At 45.7% G+C, this 22,546-nt stretch overlaps 1 protein-coding gene across 1 annotated transcript in view; it reads left to right on the forward strand.

Moving 5' to 3' along the window:
• Positions 1-11,358, forward strand: part of LOC107111750 (transmembrane channel-like protein 1) — a 56,105-nt gene extending 44,747 nt beyond the window's left edge. Inside the window, exons 11-15 of the mRNA XM_015412767.1 lie at positions 1,568-1,807; positions 6,600-6,725; positions 9,247-9,325; positions 9,433-9,544; positions 11,177-11,358. Coding sequence (XP_015268253.1) covers positions 1,568-1,807; positions 6,600-6,725; positions 9,247-9,325; positions 9,433-9,544; positions 11,177-11,358 — 739 coding nt within the window. The remainder of the gene's footprint in view (positions 1-1,567; positions 1,808-6,599; positions 6,726-9,246; positions 9,326-9,432; positions 9,545-11,176) is intronic.
• Positions 11,359-22,546: the final 11,188 nt, after the last annotated feature.

Genomic DNA, 22,546 nt, shown 5'->3' on the forward strand with positions numbered 1-22,546 from the left:
AGTTGTGGAGAGGGAGGTTTGGGTCATTGGTGTAGCTATCAGACTCAGCTATAGGGGGAAAATATAGCTGTCACCGTAGTTAGCACATGTAATTCGGTGAACATTTTAACAGCCATTTTGCTGGGGTTTCCCCCCCACTGAACCCAGGTGCCATAACTCCCACTGAGCTGGCTCTGGACAGCAACTCAGAAGCATCTGAGGAGGAGCCAGAAACGTGGCCTGGGGGAGACCAGCGAACTGCAGGGGACCAGTGCAGGGTAGGGGTCCCTGGCATATCTGTTCCAGAACTTGTTCTCGAGGACCCGGCAGTAGTAACCCCAACCCCTCCACCAAAACTTCCCTGTGTCCCCCCCAGGTCCTGGGACAGTTAAGTTCCAGCCCAGCCCCCTGGAATCTCTCTCTACCCAGTAGAAGTGGTACAGGCAGAGGGTTCATACTAAGATATCCTAGTAAAGATGCATTGCCAGGCTTGCAGCCCATGCTCCAACTCCTGGGCCATATCATGGTCCCAGTGGATGTGATCCTTCACAGGCCTGTCAACTATATCATCTACTGCTCATCCTTTTCTCTTTCACTGACCTCTGTGAAGCCTAAGTCAGACAGACAAATAATACTGTAACAAATAGATCTAAATATTATAAATGCCATTATTTTCCCTATAAGGACTCAAATATGATAATGACATTAACAAAAATGCCCATTTCATTTAATTAGCTGGTTAATTGTTATCCCAATATATATTCCTAGTGTGGGTTTGTTATTCCTTCTGGAGTCAGCAGTTGTGCATGCAAAAGGGATAATATTATTTATGCTACTTTGAGTCTGGAGGGAAGGTTGGTTAACAGTACAGTTAAATAGGTGCCCCTTAATTGGTGTTGCATAGGGAAAGGATGGACAACCACAGTAGTCAGTGTCTGAAAGATGTATGCCATCCTCTAATCATGTAGTATAGTTTAATATCGCATTAGATAGTTTCATAACTAATCAGTACTAAAACTATTACTTTAACAGTGCAATTCTCAGACCTCTTCCCTGGGTGTAAGCCCCATTGAATAGGCCTGACTAGAATTCTGAGCAGACTTGCTTCAGATTGCTCTCTAATTACTTGCATCAGAGATTCTTCTGAAGCCTTAAGTGAACTTTCCAGAAATCTCTTAATTGCAAAAATATGTACTAAGGGACTTCAGAACAATACCCCCCCCTTCATGTTTGTAAATGACCTTGAACTAATAAATAAGCAAACTGATGAACACAGAACCTTAGCCAAACAATGGAGATGCTTTCCCCATGATCTGTAGATTGAACGCTCTTGGGAAGTGCACTGGATAACATCTTCTCCAGTGTCTGTGAGCTTGGTAGATAGTTGTGGTGGTGATGGGGAGCTGGGTGTTCAAAAGTGTGATGAGAAGAAAGGAGAAGTCTTTGACAAAAGATTGATGGACTAAATCCCAAGGAAGATAAATTAATTGGATTCTAAACAAGATGAAGCTGGAGGAATTTGGTCACCTGGTTGCAGTATATATTTTGTTGCTTTCTTATGATAGAATGGTTTATCAATTGTTTCCAGGATGGGTGCCTTTTATGCACCCTGCCTCCCAGCTATCAACATGATTCGCCTCCACACTTCCATGTACCTGCAGTGTTGGGCTGTGATGTGCTGCAACGTCCCTCATGAGAGAGTTTTCAAAGCCTCAAGATCTAACAACTTCTACATGGCCATGCTGCTGTTTATTCTCTTCCTTTCCACACTGCCAGTCGTCTACACTGTTGTTTCCATCCCACCATCTTTTGACTGTGGCCCATTCAGGTCTGTTGCATTTCTTCATTGAGTCATGGGGGAAAGCACAAGAAATAAAGATGCCAGGCATTGAAAGACAGCTGTGACTCAGTCCCATCAAAATCAACAAAATGATTAAAGGCAGCAATCCTGTGCACACTTGCTCAGCAACACTGGTATCTTTCCTTAGACTAGACGACAAACTGGTGATTTTTAGCACTCCAGTGAAATAATTTGGTTCCCCAATGGGTAAAAAGTTCCCCAATGTAAAAAATGCATGGATTAACAAAACAACTGTGGTCCCGGTCACACGGGCTGGAAAAAGCGGGGGGGGGAAGCGTGGCTGTTTCCCCCAGAGCAAAATAACGCACGGCCACCCGATCACACGTGCCGTCGAGGTCCTGTGATTAGGGGGTGAGGTGCTGATCACACGGCTATCCAGCAGCTCGGCAAAGAAGCAGCGCGGCGTGATCACAGCAGCAAACGCTAGGCACCGCTCCCATGGCAAATGGGAGTTCGTTTTACGGCAGTTTGTGCGCATGCACCGTTGGGTGATTTTGTGCATCCTGCGGAGACTTGGGGGAAAAAACCCTTGTTTGCAAAGGAACAAGGGCGCCGGATGCCACGGGAGTCCACCGGAAATGCGATCAGACACCCGCCCTTGCCCCACGGTGTCCGGAAACCAGTACCTCGTAGGTACTAGTTTTTTAGTCCGCATCTTCGGTGGGATGCCATGAGATAGCCACGGGAGCACTACGCTTCCCAGATGTTGCGGTATGATCACGCCCGGAAAATCCGCCTATCATCCATATCTTTAGCGTGGCAAATGCTCCGTGTGACCGGGGCCTGTGAGCTGAATATCCCGCAGAATATTCACAAAGGAGACTTCATTTAAAGTGAAATGCATCTATTGTCAGAAGTAAATCACCATACAATCCATCATAGGAAAATACAGAAGCCAAAGAATTGATATACAAGGTAAATATGCAAAAAGTCCATAAATATACAAAAAGTCCAACTCTTTTCCTAAGTAATTTTTCCAGTGTTCCAGTCCTTCCTCAGGAACAAAGAACAACTACTGAGAGTCTCATTCCATCTCCTTATGAGATAATGCTTTTCTATTATTTCTATATTGGGCAAGGTCTCCTTAGCTCTAACCAGCACCCCCAAAGGCTGCATCAATGTATCAGGACCAAAAACACACAGGTGGCAATGTCCTATGAAGAAAAAGTTCTGCAGCCACCTTTCTCTGAATTATACGCCAAAACTACAAGTAGTATAACTAATTCATCTCAATAGTGTTTTCAGGTGCTCCTAGATGAGTGTCCAGAGCACAATGAATTCTCCCCACCTCACACCTTTCTCAAATAGGATTCCCCCCCCCGAGTTCCTGTGCCTTTAATAACTTGAGTGACAAGTGCAAATTTAACGAGTGGACCTTTTCCATACAGGGAGGAGTGGAAGGGAAAGTTTCTCCTGTAGATTAATTTGCTCATTATTCATGTATTAAAGGCATATTTAATGTCCTCCAGTCCTATTGTTAAATACTTTGCTCTGGTCTTGCAAACTGAGGGCCCTCATGGCTTCCTTTATTCAGTCAATCCATCTCATGTTGGGTCTTCCTCTTTTCCTGCCACCTTCAACTTTTCCTAGCATTATGGTGGGGTTTTATCAGATGTCCTCTTTGTAGAGGACATGTCCTCTTTTTTGTGTGTTTGTCTTCTTTTGGGCTCTTTAAAAAAAATCTGATGAAAATGTCCTCTTTTTGGGTTGGAAGATTAGGAATATTCCTAGTTAGTAGCAATTATCATAGGAATATTCCCAGTTAGTAGCAATTATCACAGTTTAAATAGTAGGGGTATTTAAAATGAGATTTGTCATAGTGATCACTTGTTTGAAATAGTCAGTCGGGATATATGTCCTCTTTTTTGCTTTTCAAAATGTGGTAACCCAAATTATTGTCTTTTCCACTGACTCTTGTCTTTTTATAATGTGACCGAAGTACAATAGTCTCAGTTTAGTCATTTTAACTTCTAGGGAAAGTTCAGGCTTGATTTGATCTAGAACTCACTTATTTCTCTTTTTGGCATTCCACAGTATCTGTAGAACTCCCCCCAACACCCCATTCCAAATGAATCAACTTTCTTCCTGTCAGCTTTCTTCATTGTCTAATTTTCCCATCCATACATAGTAATGGATACTGTGGCATGAATTGTCTTGGCCACCAGTGACATATCCTTACACTTAAGGATCTTTTCCGGGTTCCTTAATGGCTGCCTGTCCAAGTCTTAATCTTCACAGTTTGCAAGACCTGAGCAAGGCTGTTAACAATGGGACATTTTGGAGGACATTGATTCTTGGGTTCGCCATACGTTGGAAGTGGCTTGACAGCACTTAAATACACACAATGGCATATTTTGGAGGCACCAAAGTAAACCAAACTGAGCATATTTTAGGGATGCCAGCCACCACGTGGGACCTGGGGATACCCTGGAATTACAGGTCATCTCCAGACTATAGAGATCAGTTCCCCTGGAGGAAATGGATGCTTGGGAGGGTGGACTCTATGGCATTGTACCCCACTGAGGGTCCTGTTTTACCCAAGGTCCACTCCCAAATCTCCAGGAGTTTCCCAGCCTGGATCCGGCAACCCTACTCCCCCATCTCCCACAGATGGTCGGGGGTGGGTGGGGGTGGCGGCTTGGCAACCCTAGGATATGTTGTCAACAGTTGGTATATGGAGCCATCTATATTTAACATACATATATAGGAATGACAAATCATTTGCTTACTGGTATCCACTTAAACAGTCCCTTTCTCTCCCTGCCCCTTTGTACTTCAGGCCATTCTCAGTGGTAGTTATCACCTACACAACTGTTGACTACGGGAGTATATGACAGATGGATAGGATCTGCCCTGACCATGACAGCCCAGGATAGCCTGATCTTGACAGATCTTGAAAGCTAAGGAGAGTTGGCCCTGGTTAGTATTTGGATGGGAGACCACCAAGGCACTCCATGATTGTGAAGCAGGGGGAAACAATGGCAAACCACCTATGAATATCTCTTGCATTGAAAACTCTATAGGATTGCCATAAGTCAATTGTAACTTGATGGCAAAAAAAAAAAAAAACCTTGCTGCCCTAATAGCCTGATTTCATCAGAACTTGGAAGCTAAGCAGGGTTGACCATGGTCAGTACTTGGATGGCAGACCACCACAGAAGTCCGAGCTTGCTATGCAGAGGCAGGTCATGTTTATCTCTTGCTTTGGAAACCCTACATGGGCCCCGGTCACACGGGCCGGATATCGCGGGGGGGAGGCATGGCTGTTTGCCCCGGAACGAACTACCGCGCGGCTGCCAGATCAAACGTCTCGCCGACGTCCGGTGGTTCGGGGGGAGGAGTAAATGGATTTTGGCCATGAAGAAAGCATAAATAAACTACTGTGGGTTTTTTCTTCTTCTCTACTATCTTACCATATGCATTAAAATAAAAAAAGCTTTCAAGATGGGAAAGTCTATAAAAATATTTTCCCAAACAAGATAGCTCAAATGTCTAATGCTCTGATCTTTTGATGCAGGAATCAACATATTGTACTTCTACATTTCTAGTACTAGCTACATTTTCAAACTTATATATTGCTTGTCCAAAATATTAGAGAGATTGCAAATCCAACAATAAGCTAGGGAGTATAACTCTAGTCTTTCTTTCAAACAAGAGGGCAGGAGTAGAGATACACTGTTATCGTGCCTTCTGCTGGACTCTTTGCTCAGGTCTGTATGCTCATAGCTGATGAATGCTTTCATGTCACCACAAGCACAGAATAACATGAGGCATAGAACATGGGTGGAATTGAAATATAGAGGAAGAACGTTAGGTGGCTTAGTGTGTTCAGGGCTGCCCAATCACTTTCCTGACTAAGCAAGAATTACATAGATTTTGGTTTGGATATTCTGAGAACTGGGTGACTTAATTGAGCTTTGTGAATTATTCTTCTAGTACAACAAGTAGTGTTTGTTGGATGTGGGTCCAGTGTTTCCTCAGTTCCCCACCATGGTCATTCCACGTGTACTTTTTGAAATATGTAACTATCCTGTATAAAAAATGCATAAGACTTGAGAGGAAACACTAGCCCAGTTGTAGGAAACTGTGGCGATTTTGGCCCTTGTCCCTGGTTCAGCCGCTCAGCTGTCGATTTGAGAGCAGTAGAGCACCATTACCTGTTTTGTGCAGAGGGGTCAATTCTTTGGTTTATCTGCTGCTTTCACTGCCAGGTGTTTGGCCTGCATTCCAGAAGTAGCAAAATAAGGTAGCAGAATTCAGATTGCAGGTGGGATCGCTGTTTTGAATGCTCCTCAGAGATAAAACTCCTTGCAAAATGATCACCAGCATATTAATCAATTGGCTAGGCTTTCTCCCAGCTGTGCAAGTGTTATCTTTGCTTGGGGGGGGGGGTTAACCCCAACATAAGGGAAGCATTCAAGTGATAGCATGCCCCCGCTCCACTGCCTGTAGCCTGACATGATGCAATTCATTTTACCAGCCATGTGGCTGTGGAAGCAATAGTGTCACTATGTGAATACAGCAGTTCCTCCCTGAACTGATAACACTGTGGCCACCATTTCTGTGAACTAGCCAAAAAGAAGAAGCTTTTAGGTTAGAATTATCCCTTTCTCCTTGCTTGCACCATAATAGATATGGTCATTACACAGGACTGTGTTTGAAGTCAGAGGTACTCTTCTGGTATCCCTGCAGATGTGAGTTGCTTAGTGTTCTCTTGACTAAAAATGTTTTTAATTTATTTTTGTGTGTACATCAACAGTGGGAAAACTAGGATGTTTGAGGTCATTGGAGAAACTTTGGAGCATGATTTCCCTGCCTGGTTTCGGAAACTCTTTAATCTCGCCTCAAACCCTGGAGTGATCCTACCCGTCATACTGCTGATGGTGTATGTACAGCATCACCCCTTTGCTTTCGTGTGGGATCTTGTATTCCACTCTTTATGGTTAATGTCCCTTGATTTCCAAGGCTGACTTTGATGGCAACTCCCCCCTCAGTTACTTTAGTGCACAAAAATGGGGAGGGCGACATCAGAACAGGTGCCAGATAATGTGTATGTCTTTGGGGGAATTGCATTACAAGTACATTAATAACCTTAAACCACCATTTTTATATTGTTCAATTAACCTGGATCTGCTAATGACAACCTAAGGGCTATATTCACAGAGAGAACTCAAAATGTTACTAATCCGGCCATTAGCTGTGAGGCTTTTGCAAGCTTTTTCACGGATAAAGTCTTGTCACTCCTGTCTGCAAATAATGATACAGTGCATGAACTGGAGGCCCCTTGGCTGCCTTTGGATTCTCTCTTGGGCTGATGTTGATAAGATCCTGGGTGCTGTTAAGCTGACCACCTGCCTCTTAGACCTGTGTCCATCATGGCTGGTGAAAGCCAGTGGTGAGGGACCCCTTGGTGGAAATTTTTAACCTGTCTGTAGGGTCAGGAGTCTACCCAGGCGGATTAAAAGAGGCAACGGCAACACCACTCTTATAGAAACCATCTTTGGATCCTACTGATCCTTCCAATTACCACCCAGTTTCAAATCTTTCATTGCTGGGTAAGGTGATTGATATAGCTGTGGCGGAGCAGCTCCAGAGTTTCTAGGAAGACACATCAGCTCTGGAAACATAGCTGGACTGAGGTGGGTCGGCGCTGCTGCTATTACTCAATCTGACAACAGCGTTCAACACGGTTGACCATGATCTGTTGATCCACCACCTCGCCGACATAGGAGTTCAGGGGATGGCCATGAAGTGGCTTATCTCATTTCTCCAAGGTTGGGGACAGTGGATGGCACTAGGAGAGAGGGTGTCACCGAGATACCCCTTAGTGTGTGGGGTCCTTCAAGGGGCAATCCTCTCTCCAATGTTATTTAACATTTACATGCACCTCCTCGCCCAGCTGGTGTGGAGTTTCAGGCTGAGATGCCATCAATATGCCAATGACACCCAGCTGTATCTGTTGATAGATGGATGAATGGAAGCCACCCCAGCTAAGTTTGCTGATGGGCTGGAGGCTGTGGTGGGATGGTTGAAACTGAGCTGGCTGAGACTAAACCCAGCTAAGATGGAAGTTCTGTGGCTGGGCAGGAGAGATTCAGAACTGGGGTGCCAACTCCTGGCTCTTGATGGTGTGCCCCTAACACTGGCACTGACTGTCAAGAGCCTGGGTGTCTTCTGGATGTCCCCTTATCAATGGAGGCCCAGATTACTAATATTGCCAGACTGGCATGGTTTCAGCTACGCCAGGTTAGGCGACTGGCCCCCTTCCTGTCTCACCCCGACCTAGCCACAGTAATCCATGCAACGGTCAGCTCCAGGACAGGCTACTGTAACTTACTGTATGCAGGGCTACCCTTGAGACCGACCCAGAAATTACAACTGGTTCATAATACAGCAGCGCAAGTTCTTACTGGAACCTCGTGAGCAGCACATATTCCCTTGAGACCGACCCAGAAATTACAACTGCTTCATAATGCAGCAGCGCAAGTTCTTACTGGAACCTCGCGGCAGCACATATTCAATCAGTGCTCTGCTAGCTGCACTGGCTCCAGGTTGAATTCAAGGTTTTGGTACTTACCTTCAAGGCCCTAAATGGTCTGGGACCAATGTTCCTATGGGACCGCCTCTCCTGGTATCCCCCCCCCCCCAAAGAGCATTATGCTCCAGAGAGAAGAACCTACTATTGATCCCTGGCTCGTTAGATATCTGGCTGTCCTCAGTCAGAGCCAGGGCCTTTTCGGCCCTGGTTCCAACCTGGTGGAACTCTCTGCTGAATTATATTTGTGCCCTGCGGGACCTAATACAGTTCTGCAAGGCCTGTAAGGCAGAGATGTTTTTCCATGCTTATAGTTGGGGACAGCAACGCTGACCATCCATCTAGGCTGGCTTTTCTTTTTTCTCTCCGCGCCCCCCGGGAAATGGACACAGTCTGGTTTATTTTAGAGCCTTCTAAAATTGCTTCTGTATTGTTTGCTGTTTTTACTGTTTTGATTTTTTAAATCTGATTTGTGATTGTTTTATTTAATCTGTTGTTTACCACTCTGAGCCTTGCTCACAGGGGACGGCAGTCTAGAAGTCTAATTTATAAATAAATAAATATAAATATTGGGTTAGCGCCTGTGGAAAAGTTCCACTAATGGAAGGGGGACAATTTTCACCACTTCCCCCAACCTCCCAGTCTCGACCTCTGAATCCCCCTCATGTTGTTCATGAAGGTTCCCTATCCCTCTGTGCTGGCCTTTTGGGCTACATCAGGAGGAGGAAGGCCAGAAAGTCCCACTCCGATGACAAAAGTCTTGTAACATTAGTACAGATTTTCTGTGATTTCCCATGATTTCATAGTAGTAAAATGGGCTTGCATTGCTGTAACCATTACATGACCCTGCACATCTTGTTTTTCTCGTCAGCTTGAGCATCTACTATCTCAACGCTACATCCAAATCCTACCAGGGAGCTATCTTGGAGCTCAAAAAGAAATTGCAAAGTGTAAGGATGTTATGCTCAGTGTTGTTAGTTATTGTTGTTTTTTCCTTGTTAGACATAGGGATTCGGAAGAATAATGACAGGATGTTTGTTTTATGTCTCACCATCAGCAAGCTGAAGAAAATAAAAGGAAGAACAAGCAAAAAGCGCAGGAAGCCCGGAAGGCATTAGAGGATGCTCAGAAGACAGAAACCAATGAGAACAACTCAAACAGCATTCAAGGTACGGAATGCTTTGCAAGCCATAGGTGTCATAGATGGTTTTCTTACTTCATTCCCTTCCTCAGTTTTTAATCCTTTCTGCTAGGACTAAGCCATCTTTTCCTCCTTAAGACAAGATCCCTGCCTCTAATTGGCTCATTGCTGTACTTGCATGCCTGTATCTCGATGAGCAGTGATGGAAGGCACTGAAGGAAAGACTGCCATTTTGTTTCATAAACAGAGTCACAATAGGATTGTGCAGGGGTCGTTTCGTAGAAAAAGAGCTAGGGGAACTCATTAGCATAACTCATTAGCATATGCCACACCCCCTGACATCGCCGGAAGTGTGTCATAAGGCCACACCCCCTGACATCACCAGAAGTGTGTCATGAGGGGCCCAGCGGTGGACCTGCAAGGCCGGCGGGAGTGCAAGGAAGCCCCGCAAAGGCCCTCCCTGGCCCCAGGCAGGCAGGGGTGGGGAGAGGCAGGGAGGAAGCAACTTACCCTCCCTCTTCTCCTGCCTCCTCCTGGCTGAATGAGGGCCGGAAGCAGGGCGGCCAGAAGCAGGGGGCGGGGCTTTGTCATGTGCCCTGCCCCTGTAACTCACCCGGGGGAACTGCGATACCCCACGATACCCCCCGAAATGACCTCTGGGATTGTGAGAGATGATATTCTTGATATTTTGTACCTCCTTCCCATAAATATGAATAGCTGCCTTGGAAGAAGGGATGTGTGTGGTCATACAGCTACAAGAACACCCTGTTCTGGGAACATGTCTGGATTGTCACGGTGCTTGTCATATTGCAATCCCTTTCAAACAGCAATCAAGCTAGTGAGAGGGAGCCTGTTTAAAGGAAGGAAAGGCCAGGGGCCTTGTCTATAGCCATGGATGATTCTATATTTCACACTGTCAGGGTTTCAACCAACTCCCAAAGTCCGACAGAGCATTCTGGAATCCAATAGGATCCATATATCTCCAGGAGTAGATGATTCAAATTTGGCCCCTGTAAGAAGGAAGTGACAAACCCAACCATGCTTTCAGCAGGTCATTTATCTGCCCCAGTGTTGGTCTCACCTCAAGGTTCTTCACTAGATCATCAGCAAACTGTATAGTATGAAATATAGATCCAATGCATGACCTTTTTCATGTGTAGGATTCATTATATCCTGGGACAGCCCTTTTGTTGTCATGACAGCCACAAAGTCCTGAATATAGCTAAACAACAGCATGGATGTTGAAGTCCTCCAGAACCAGTTTATACTGGGAATCTAAGGGACAGAAGAACCATGCATGCTGCCTTGAGATCCTTGGGTAAAGGGTGTGATAAAAACATTTTAGGTAGAGTGATGGAATCTCCATTACCATACCCAAGATCAGTCCACCAAATCAGCCAAGTAACCCTTACCAAGCTAAGCAGATGTTAGCTCAGAAGGAGCCCTACGTTTTTCTGGTACCCAGTGCAAGGAGCATAGAATTGATGCTGAACCTCCATGCTGAAGAGAGGTGCCAGAGGGATGAAGAGATGCTAGCATTTTCTCATTGCCATGGTGCAATTGCTGTCAAATTTGCTGCTAATCATTTGCCATGCACCAGTTAGAAATGCATGTTCTGAGTTTGGGTTTTAAGCATTCTATTTTTCAAAATGTGTTTCAGATAAGCAAAGAGGAGAGAACAATGTCAAGAAAATGCGGGGTCAGCAGCAGAAAGAAAAGCCCTTTCCTGCTGGTGTAACCAATGGAAACATTCTTCCCCCAGGCAGTGGAAAAGGAAGAGGCCTGGTTCCTCCCCCATGCATAGCAGTGACACAGTCCTCCGGGCTAGCAACTATTGCGTGAATGAACATCCTCTAGGAAATCAGTCAAGGATGCCAAGACCACCCTGACAATAGTGATGATAAATTCTACAACTCAAGTTCTCCATATAGAGTTATATAATAACTGATAAGGGACTTCAGGTACTACTAAAGGATAGAGTAATGGTGTCATAAGGAGATGAATTGAGGGTTGTCAGCTAGTGAGGAAACAGGAACTGGTTCAATAAGCTATTTGGGGACTATATTTGGCTAGCATTTGTTATATTCAGAAGGTGAGGCAATCAGATCTGGAGACAGAACCCTTTTAAATAGGTAAAGAGTAATAAAGAAGTCCCTTCTCTCCACAGAGTTTCAGCAGCAGCAAAGGGCTTAACTTGCTTCACCTTTTTTGTCTTTCTGTTCCACTATGAATCTGGACTAGAATGTGGTTAATCCAGCAGAGACTAAAATACTGGCCTGGATCAAGGAATGAACTTTACTATAACACAGAATTCTCAATGCTCTCTTTGAGCTTAGATGAGTACAAGAAGGGCCCCCCGCGATACTCATGGGGGGGGGAGAGAAGCTCTATTGGAGGAGAAGGAAGCAGCCGCATGTGAGCCTTCTCCCCTGCCCCCCATCACCTGCCCCCCATTCCCGGCACCCACAGCGAGGCCCACGCCCCTCCAAGCCTTCTCCTTCCTCCCCCCCATAGCACTGGCAGCCAGGCCTGGACTCGGCCCGCCAATCCTCCCCCCGCGTCAGCGAGGCATGGCCAGCCCACCAAGCTTTCTTCTCCCCCCCCCAGCAGCAGCGGCGGTGGCGGCAAGGCCTGATCTTGGCCCGCCAAACTTTCTCCCTCCCCCCAGGCGGCGGCGAGGGCTGAGCGGTTTATAGCCACTGGCCAGCCAAGCCTTCTCCCGCCCCCTCCCCCTCCCTGGCAGTGGCGGCGGCGAAGCCGTTCTCAGAGTTCTTTTACTTTTTGGGGGGTTAGATTTTTGGGCACACCTGGGGCCTGCCCCACGTGTGCACAAAACTCTCCCTCCCCCCCAGCTGCCCCCGGTGCGCGGATTTAGATATCCGCACACCAGGGGGCGACTTCAGTATTAGATATATAGATGGGGATTCTCAGCAGTGGCTTTATTGATTGTTACGTGATTGCAGGTCTCTGATCAAATCAGAGGTACCTCCTAAGAGCCTTACCTTTGAATCTCACCTAATAAAGAGACTAAGATCCCTGATATTGTTAATGTCCTGTTAGGTTTTCTGCTTGAGCCTGCCATCCCGTCTCTCCTGACCTTGCCTTTCTGTGCTCCACTCTCGTCCTGTGAGCCCCATGTTGTTTATTTAAGGTGTGCTCGGCCTTGCTTTGTAAGTGGCCCAGCTCAAGGGAGACTCACTTCCAGCTCTCTCTCTGAGGAGAACCTGCCAATCTTAGCTTTAACACCAACATGGGGCATCTCTGCGGCTTTCCAAGCTAGTTTACCCAGTTTCAGTGTGGCTAACTTTTCTTACTTTCTTGGCATAATTTCCCATCATTTTCTGAAATCCCAAAACCATATATTGTGGGACTTTTATGCAACCACAGTTTATTTATTTCATCTATACCCTGCCTTTCTCCCCAGTGGGGACCCAAAGTGGCTTCCCTCATTCTCCTCTCCTCCATTCTATCGTCACCCAGCCTGCTTCCATCGGAGAGTGAGGATTTGAACCTGGGTCTCCCAAGTCTCAGTTTGACACTAATCACTACACCATTCTTGCTCTGAAATGGCTGAAAACATTTTAGTATCCTACAAAGTCACAGATTCTAAAAGACAAAAGCAACAATATGATGTAGGCTATTTAAAAACAGTATAATACATCAGTGCTGTTATTGTGAGAATATTTTTTTAATGTGTTGACAGTGTGGTAACAATTTGAATACTTAAATGTCACTAAACCTGGATTGTCATTGAAAAGCATGCTTTGAAAATAATGTTTCAACTCCATGGGGGGGCTTTGAAAATAATGTTTCAACTCCATGGGGGTGGTGGTGGAACCTTTTCATTCTTTTCATTGTGACTTTGAAGTCCTATGTGGTGAGAAAGAAGAGAGTTGACTTCTCAATATGAGTATATGCAGATGACAACATTGCATTTTATCTTTTCTCCTGTGCATAATCAAACGGGAATTCTCCTGCACAAGCCTCATTTAAATGATTTGGAGCATCACAAGAACACATGGTCAGTGGCGCTTGTGTGGGAGAACTTCTAGCTGGATTGGTACCTGTATGTTTTGTTAACTACTTTTCAGTGTAGTTGGGGGTAATTCAAAGTGTATTCTCTGCAATTATTGAAGATAATCATGGGCTGATAGAGGGAGCAAAGAAGGTCACAGAGGCACATATTATCTTTCCCCAACAGCCTCCAGTGATCCCAGTAATCATATGCAGTGAATCAGTGGACCCTTGTCAGCAAAAAGCACCAAGGGAGTGGTGGGACCAGTGAAGAGGGGGCATCAGTCAAAATCCCTCTTCTTTCCCAGGCAGAGGAAGTTGCTCCTCCTTTAGCAGAAGAGGGTTTAGATAATTTTGCTAGAACCCATGTCCCCAATGCTGGCAGAGTAATGAACACAGCAATAGTGCACAACCTGATTAAAGAGTAGATAAAAGTTTATTTAGGAACCAACATACTTGATAGTAAAGAGGAGAGGTAGAGATGGGTTCCCAACTACATCTCTAGCTGAGAGAGACTGAGTGTGGAACTTCCAAGAAGAAGGAAGAAATTGCCCTAAGAGTAGCGGTCTGGAGACAGACATGGAATGACACTTAACAGAAGAGAAGGTGCTGCTGCCTCACTATCCTCTCTAATTGTCTTGTTGCTGTCCCCTTCAGGGTCTTCTTCTCTTCTTCTTTGTACAGCAGACATTGTCTTTTTCAACACCCCTTCTCAAGGTCTAGTACACAAAATATACCAGACATTGTCTTTTCCAACACCCAACACATTCTCCAATGCCATGGGGCCTTTGGCTCATGAGGGTCTCAACCCTCTGAAAAGAATTGTTGGAGGCTGATGGAGAAAGGGAATATGGGAATCATCTGCTTCTGCAAGCTGCTTCCACTTGTGCTTCTGTAGGATCCACTCCAGTATGGTTTTACTACTAAAACAGTACTTAAAATAATGTTTATTAATAATTTTTAAATATAAATTTTTGTTTTGGTATCCTTTGTACTTATTATTTCCCTTCTGTCTGTTGCTTTTTGTACTGCCTGTATAGGTTTAGTGTAAATTCTATAATGCTATAGTATAAATACTATAATTTCAAATTAGGTTTTACGTTTTCTCTTTCACAAAGCTGGCATTTTTGGAGTGAATGTTTTTACAAGCGCTGCATGTAATGAAAGCATGTGACCACCAGAGGGCGGGGCTCAACGTGGTTTACCTAAATTCACTTTTCCTTTTTAAAGCATTTTTATTTATATGAGGTTCCGGGTAAGTAGATAATTCCATGTCAGATTGATCCATAGCCATAACAGCTAAATGGAACCTCCAGGTTCAGAAGAGGACTGTGATTCAGTGGCATACAGAAGGTCCCATATTCAAAGCACAACATCTTTAGTTTAATAATAAAAAAAAAAAGACCAGGTAGTAAGTTTGGTTGCCAAATGCCTACTGGGGATGGGAGATTTAAATATATATCAAAATCCTGTCAGCAATTTTGCATGTCACTGCTGGGTTTCCCCTGGAGGTGACATCAGTCCTCTCTAGTAATCACCAGAAATACTATGATAAAACCCAGAAATTATGTCAGTCCTCTCTAAGAATTTGGAAAAGCTCTATGGTTTTGCCAGTGATTCCTAGAGAGGCATAACAGCACTTACAGGTTTTTCTGGTTGTTGGGCCTGGCAATCCTAGTCGTAAGTGGTATGAAAGACCTTAGCCAGTGCTGACCTTGATGGATCAATGGTCTGTTTCAGTGTAAGGCAGCTTCATGTGACTGCAGCCTGTGACAGGCACACTATATCAAAGGCAAGTAGGGATGAGCAAGAGGGAATGTTCTTCATGCTCTGAGAGAGCTTTTGAAGGCATCTGGCTGGCCTTTGTTGGACGGGACTGTATCTTGACCTCTGCTGCAGCCAAGTAAGAAACATAAATGTCACTTCAATTATCTACCTATTCTACATGTTCCAATGATTCTTATTTACCAGGTACAGTCCCCATGTCCCCACTAAAACTCTGTCCCTATTTTGTTTTTTGGGTAGATGCTGGGGATGCCTTTTAAAACTATGTTAATGTTCGGCTGCGGTCACACGGAACATTAGCTACGCAAGAGAGATGGAAGACAGGCGGATTTTCTGGGCGCGATCTCACCGGCACATCTGGGAAGCGTAGTGCTTCCGTGGCACAACTAAGGCTTCCTGCCGAAAACGCGCAGCAAAAAACTAGTACCTCGGAGGTACTAGTTTCCGGAAACCACGGGGCAAGGGCGGGTGTCTGATCGCGTTTCCGGTGGCATCCGGCGCCCGCCCATGTCCTCTTGCGAAAAAGGTTTTCTTTTTTTTCAAGTCTCCATGGATGCACACACGCACCCAATGGAGCATGTGCATTTGTCGTGTACACAAAAAAAGAAAACCAGTTTGCCGCACCACGCGCTTCTGCGTTGCGTGCAGGCGTGTCCTGTGATCGGCACCTCTCCCTACCCACGGAACCTCCACAGTACCTCCACAGGAGTTCTGATCGCTTAACCGTGCGTTAGTTTGCCCCGGGGCAAACAGCCACGCTTCCCCCCCGCAGTTTCCTGCCTGTGTGACTGGAGAGTTTCCTGTCCGTGTGACCGGAGCCTTCATTCAGCAAGTGTACTGGACTGTTTCTGGTCTAGCCCCCGATTCTCAAAAACTTAATTCTGAAAGTAAGAGGTGGGCAAAACTTGACTCAGGTCCACATGCACATAAATGCAGACACAGAATGCCCATACAGTATTTTTTCTATCCTCCTGTAAACACCCACCCACATAGTAACTGTTGTCTTGTAAATTTGATTTGCATTATATTCTGTAGTGAGTATATCCGGATGCTTTGTAAGATTAAATGTGTTTAAAAATGTGAACACTCACTTTACTAACGTGAGCTGTTTCAGAATTTTGAACAGACTAATTTCCTGAGTACAGTGCACGCAAGAAGTGGGAAAAAAGCATTCCGCAGTGTGTCACAGTGGAGCAAGGGGATGATCAGGCTGGATCAGAGTGAGCGTGTTTACAAATTCAGTTTCATCTGTGCAAAATTGGAGAATATGCTAATCTCATAATCCCAGGAGAGCTTTCTTACATTGATTAGCACTTATTTCGAACCCTCACCTGTTTGAGTTGAAACTCCGAAAGTAATAGGCTAACATGATATTTTTAGGTGTATAGCCATGTTATTATGAAGCAGCAGAACAAAGTTTGAGTCCAGTGGCACTTTTAAGACCAGGGCCGGTTTCCCACAAGCGCTGCTCTGCGCTCGCTCTTCCCTTTTGCCCCGATGGCACGTGTCAATTTCACACAAGCTGCTGCGCGGCCACATTTTGCCCTGCAGCTTCACACGATTCCCTCCGCGTCTACTCAATCCTCAAAAAACAGGATTCAAGATGCATAAGAACTGGGTGATGATAGCTGAGATTGGATTAAGGCAAGATTAACATACAAATACAAACGTTAACATGTAGATGTGAGAATGACGTTTGAGTCCAGTGGCACCTTCAAGACCAACGAAGGTCAATACTGGGTAGAAGTGAGAACTCCTTAGATTAAGTGAAACAGATTTCCTCAAATATACCATATAAGTGTGGGCGGGCAGTTGCCAAGAAGAGCTAATAGAGTCAAGATGCCTAAGTAACTGAGCAACAAATACAGTTTAGATTGGAATAACACATTAGGTAAGACATAGTAAATAGCAGCAAATTGGCATACAGATAATAAAGGAGTTAATAACAGATGTGAGAACTAAGCTTATGTCCAGTGGCACCTTTAAGACCAATAAAGTCTGATTTCTGGGTATAAGAGAACTGAGTGACTTAGTATGTGTAATGAAATAAAAACCTGATAGCTCTGTTAAGTCCTGGGGGTTCCATTGTCCTGAGTATGCTAATGAGCTACTTTGATTACCAGGGAATGGCCAAGCTTCATCTGCACATCAAGGAGGTTCCTTAACACTAACTTTCACACCTGACCAGATGCCATTCCTGGAGTTAGATCTAGAATTACAATATTGGCCCAACCCTTTAGGTTGCAACCCCTCACTGCACGCAGCCAATGAGGTTAATTTTGGGATGGACTAACAGGTAGGTGGATCCACAGGCTGGCATAGTTGTCACCCACCCAAAGATTCACCTATAAAAGGTGAGGGCTAGGTGCCTGGCACTTGCTAGCTGCCTCCCCCCAACACCCCCTGTCTGCTTTCATTCCCCTTTTGTCCAGCTTTCTATCCCCAACCCTTGCCTCCTCTGCCCACACATGCTGGCTGGTTTCTAGCTGTGTGTTAAAATCCCTAGTATTCTAATATTCTGACCCCTCCATTCTTCATTGTGACGGATAAGCTTCAGGACAGATTATTGCTCTCCATCACTCCACCTGTGAATGCAAAAGTGATTCTTTGTAACTGTATTTCTAAGAAACTTGATTGAATGTGTGTGAGTTTCAGTATTGTGTGTATGTGATATATATATTCTTAAGTAAAAGACAGATTATTTTGGAACCACCAGCCTCGACTCTTTTACTGACAAACCCTTGGGGTGGACTGGACCTTGGTATAGCTGGCAAAAATAACCCAGAGTAAAATTTGCCAACTGTTGTAGATAAAGCAGTTTGGCCAACACCCTTCTCACTAGAGTTGGGCCACAGAAGGAGGAAAGAGGGAAGGAAAGAGAGAGAGTAGAGAGAAGGAAAGAAGGAAGAAAAGAGGGAAAGAAAGAGAAGGAAAGAAGGAAGGAAAGAGGGGATAAAAAGAGAGAAGGAAAGAAGGCGGGAAAGAAAGAGAGAGAAGGGAAGAAGGAGGGAAAGAAGAGAAGAAGAGAATGAAAGGAGGGAAAGAAAGGAGGGAAAGAAAGAAAGAGCGAGAAGGGAAGAAGGAGGGAAAGAAGGAAAGAGGGAGAAGGAAAGAAGAAGGCCGCTTTGGCGGGGGCCGGGGAAGCCAGCGGCGGGGCTCTCCAGGCCTCGCCCGAGCCGCAGAACATCTGTGCAGGCCTGGGGGACCCGGCGGCAGGGCTCTCTAGGCCTCCCCCGAGCCGCAGTGCTTTTGGTGTGGGGAGCTGGGGGTGGGGCTTGCCGCCGCCACCATTTGCGTGGGCTCCTGGGCTGCTGGAGCAGTGCTCCAGTGCGCTCCGGCCCCAAAAGACCCCTGTGTTCACCCATCTTATTTTGGATAACAGTAGCACAGAGTGTGACCTCAGATGATAATCTTTATAATTGAGTGGGTTTATACAAGAGAACATACAAAGAGCCCTGCTGGATCAGACCAATGGTTCATCTAGTCCAGCTTCCTGTCACACACAGTGGCTAATCAGATCCTCTGGACGGCCAACAACAGGGCATAGAGGCTGAGGCCTTCCCCTGATGTGGGCTCCTGGCTCTGGGATTCAGAGGCTTAATGCCTCTGAATGTGGAGTTTCCCCTCAGTCACCATGGCTCATAGCCATTGATAGACTTATTCTCAACACTAGCCTGATACCCGTGCTTCACTATGGTATTTGAGTTCCGTAAATCCAGTTATAATACTGTTGATGTAAAATTTGAAATGTGACATTTGTTGTAGGAATTCTAACAGAAGATTGTAGTGTAAGAAACGAAGTGAGACATACGTACTTTTTTCTCTCTACCAAAGGACCTCTCTCTAGACCACATTGGTGGTTCTGCCCTCAGGTGCTAGGATCACCAGGCTGCTTGATGAGCTCACTCTGGAGCAGGCCACATAGAACTGTCCATTTAAGAAGCAGTCATCTGTTAAGTCAACTCTTGCTACCTTCCACAAAAGTGATGGCCTCTCTACTTGAGTTCCTGGATTGCTTTGCTCATATGGAGACTGTGTTGTTCTGAGCACCTCAGGGTGATCTTGCTGGTACTTGGCCTGTGCAGCTCAGTGTACTGGAGGAGAACTACATGCAGATGTCTTTGCTGCATTCCTAAATTGCCTCCTCTTTGTAGTGTTGATGTATCTGGCTCAATGTTTCCCAGGAGCTTTCTTGGGGGCAGTAAGAGGTGAGAGGTGTGAGGGGAAGTTGGTGTGAGGGAGTGGTGATGTGGTGGACATTTCTTCAGGTTCATGAGGGAGGCACACATTGAAATGGCTCCTAGAAATTTCCTTTACTATCTCCCCATAAACATTCATACCCTGGCCCTGCTCCTACACCTGACAGACACTGGCCTGTCTGGTGTTGGGGGGGATTGTATTTAAAGGCATCAGGGAGGCTGGGCCAGCAGCAGTGCTAAGGCAATCCTGCTGAGCAAACCTCCCCGGTGGCTGTAAGCATCAAACCTCTACTCCTACACCTGACAGGCAGCTGCCTATCCAGTGTAGGGGGGGAGTATTAGAAACCACTGTGGAGGTGGGGCTGCACCTGACAGATATTGCCTGTTAGGTGTAGGAGGTGGGGGGAGTTTGTTGGAAGCCATCCCACCTCCTCTCCTCTCCTCTCCTACACATACACACACACACAAACAATCTTTATTGGCATAACAAGGTAGGATACAACAAAACACCTGAGCGAGATTTGAGGGGAAAATAGAAAAGTCTACAGAAATTCTCCAAAAAAAGTGGCGTAGCAGAAACGAAGTAGGCACATAATCTTCCCCTATCTAGCACTTTTACCACTTTTGGTGCAAGCAGTAAATGCCTGCAGTACTCCATCTGACCGAACAGCTTCAGCTGTTCGAGTCCCACCGCAGCCGGGGTGAGCTCTCGGCCCTTGTCCCAGCTCCTGCCCACCCAGCGGTTCGAAAGCCTTAAGCAACTAGAGAAATTGGGTACCTACTCATTAGGAGTGGGGGGGCACCCTTCTCCCCCTTGGCTGAAGTTCCACGACAGCAGCGACTGCGGCAGGCTGGCGAGCGGGCTGAAAGGAAAAAGATGGCGGCGGCAGCGGCGAGGCAGCAAGCAGGAGCGATTGGCCCCGGAGGACAGTGCGGCGGTGACATGAGGTGAAAGGCTGGCTGACTGGAGGGAGCCAAGACGCGGCAAGATCGTACGTTGCCGAAAAAACAGCAGGGGTCGCTGCTGAAAAAAGAACAGAAGACCTGCGCCTGCGTCTAGCAAAGACCTGAAAGTCCTGCATCAGTAAAAACATCGCCAGCACCAAGCAAGAACCGTCGTGGAAAAAGCTAAGAAGGAAAGAAGACCCTGCCGAAAATAGGGGGTGCCTGGGTAAGGAATTCACCTCCCCTGTCTATGTGCCCATAGGTTAGAAAAACTGTACAAACTATGTAAACCGCCCTTTCTAGTAATTTGTACAATGCCTTATTTAAACAATGAGAGTTTTTAGTTTTAAATATTTAACTTGTTTCTGGCTTCTTTCAGTTTGTGGTCTCTGGTCTCTGCAAAGCTTTGTGTTTTGGCCTCCCGTTTGTTATACATTTCCTTAGTGTCTGGTCCAAAGCTGTTATTAAATATTTCACCTTCAAATAAATAATTTATTCTGTGAACATCCAAAAGTGTACTGTTTTAGGAAGAACTGTTAGGTATGTTTAAAAATGAGAGGGCCAGTATGAATCTTCCTAGTCAACTTTTTCGGTGTGTAACAATCATAGGGACCATTTACCAAACCAGTTTTAAACTTTCTTTCCCCTGTTATTGCCGCTATGGAGAGGTCTTGTTATGGAGAGGTCTGTCCTACTCCCAACTAATGTGCATTTAAAAAATCCAGCGTGGCCAAGAAATGTTGGCTGTGTGATGACAAGCTACATTAGCCAATTTCCCCACTTCTGCTGAGCTGTTAGCAGCCTGAATAGTCCTGACTAGCCCTATCTTGTCAGAGCAGGGCTGGCCACTATTAGTACTTGAATAGGTGACCACCAAGGAATACTGGGTTGCTATCCACAGGAAGGCAAAGGCAAACCACTTCTGCTCATCTCTTGCCTTGAAAACCCCCATGATCCTGGGGATGTTGCTTGCAACTTGGTGGCACACAATGATGATGATTATTGAACAGTCACAAGCAATGTTCCCTCTAAGCTGTGGAGTCTTGTGAGCAAAAATTCCGCTTTGTGAGCTCCTGGCATTAATGTTGTGAGTGAGCCATTGGGCTGCTGCATCAATTAGTTTGTTCTCTGGAGCCATCCTTCCTGAGCTAAGACAAAAATGTGTGAGCCGGAGGCTAAAAAACTGTGAGCTAGCTCACACTAACTCGGCTTAGAGGGAACATTGGACAAGGATGGGCAACTCCTCCTCCTTTGCGTCTGCTCTGTCTAGTCCTGTTTCTTTCAATTCTAAAAGGGGGACAGAGTAGAGACTTAAGGGCGCTGTGCATCTTGAACTGTCCGGAGGCATTCAAAGTTGTATAGCTGAGCCCAGTACCCCGGCCAAGAGCATTGAGAAAAGGTTCATGCTCATATGCTTTGTGTGCAGAAGGTCCCAGGTTGAGTTCCTTCCATTTCTCCTGAAAAGATCTTGGGTACAGGTGTTGGGAAAGACCTTTCCCCACTTGCAGGTGAAACTTTTCATGGCATGGAAGTACATAGTAAGAGATCACTTACTAAATTTTGGTACATCAGGCTGTTTCAAACACAGGAGCAGGATCCTGAAAAGAAATAGCAATTCCTAAATGTGGAGGAAAGGAACCTCAGACCAAATGCGTAGTTCACTGCTAATGTCGGGTTGCCAGCCTTTCCAGCAGGATTTTGGTCCCGCAGACATTTGATAAATGGAGCTTTCTCCTTGTCTATGCCATGTCGGGTTGCCAGCAGGCCTGGAGAAAAATGTCCCGCTGTGTGTGCTGAAGCTTTTCCTGGCATGAAGGAGAATAACACCCTCTTATAAATAACATCCCCTTAAGCTTGTGCTAAGGGAACAGGACTTACCTTCTAAAGGCAGTCGGCAACCGTAGTGCCAGAAAATGGCTCCACAGATCCCCCCCCCTGCTGTAAGGAGAAGAGTTGACAATGCCATGTCAAGTGACCAGAGTGAACTTAGATATTAACATGGCTGTTTGTCCTCAGAGAAGCCTCAAATGACCTGACCTCAAATGAGTGGTGAGGCCACAGCAGCCATGAAAGACCCATCAGCCCCC

Source organism: Gekko japonicus, unplaced genomic scaffold, assembly GCF_001447785.1.
Source record: "Gekko japonicus isolate JY-2015 unplaced genomic scaffold, Gekko_japonicus_V1.1 scaffold705, whole genome shotgun sequence".
NCBI lineage: Eukaryota > Metazoa > Chordata > Lepidosauria > Squamata > Gekkonidae > Gekko > Gekko japonicus.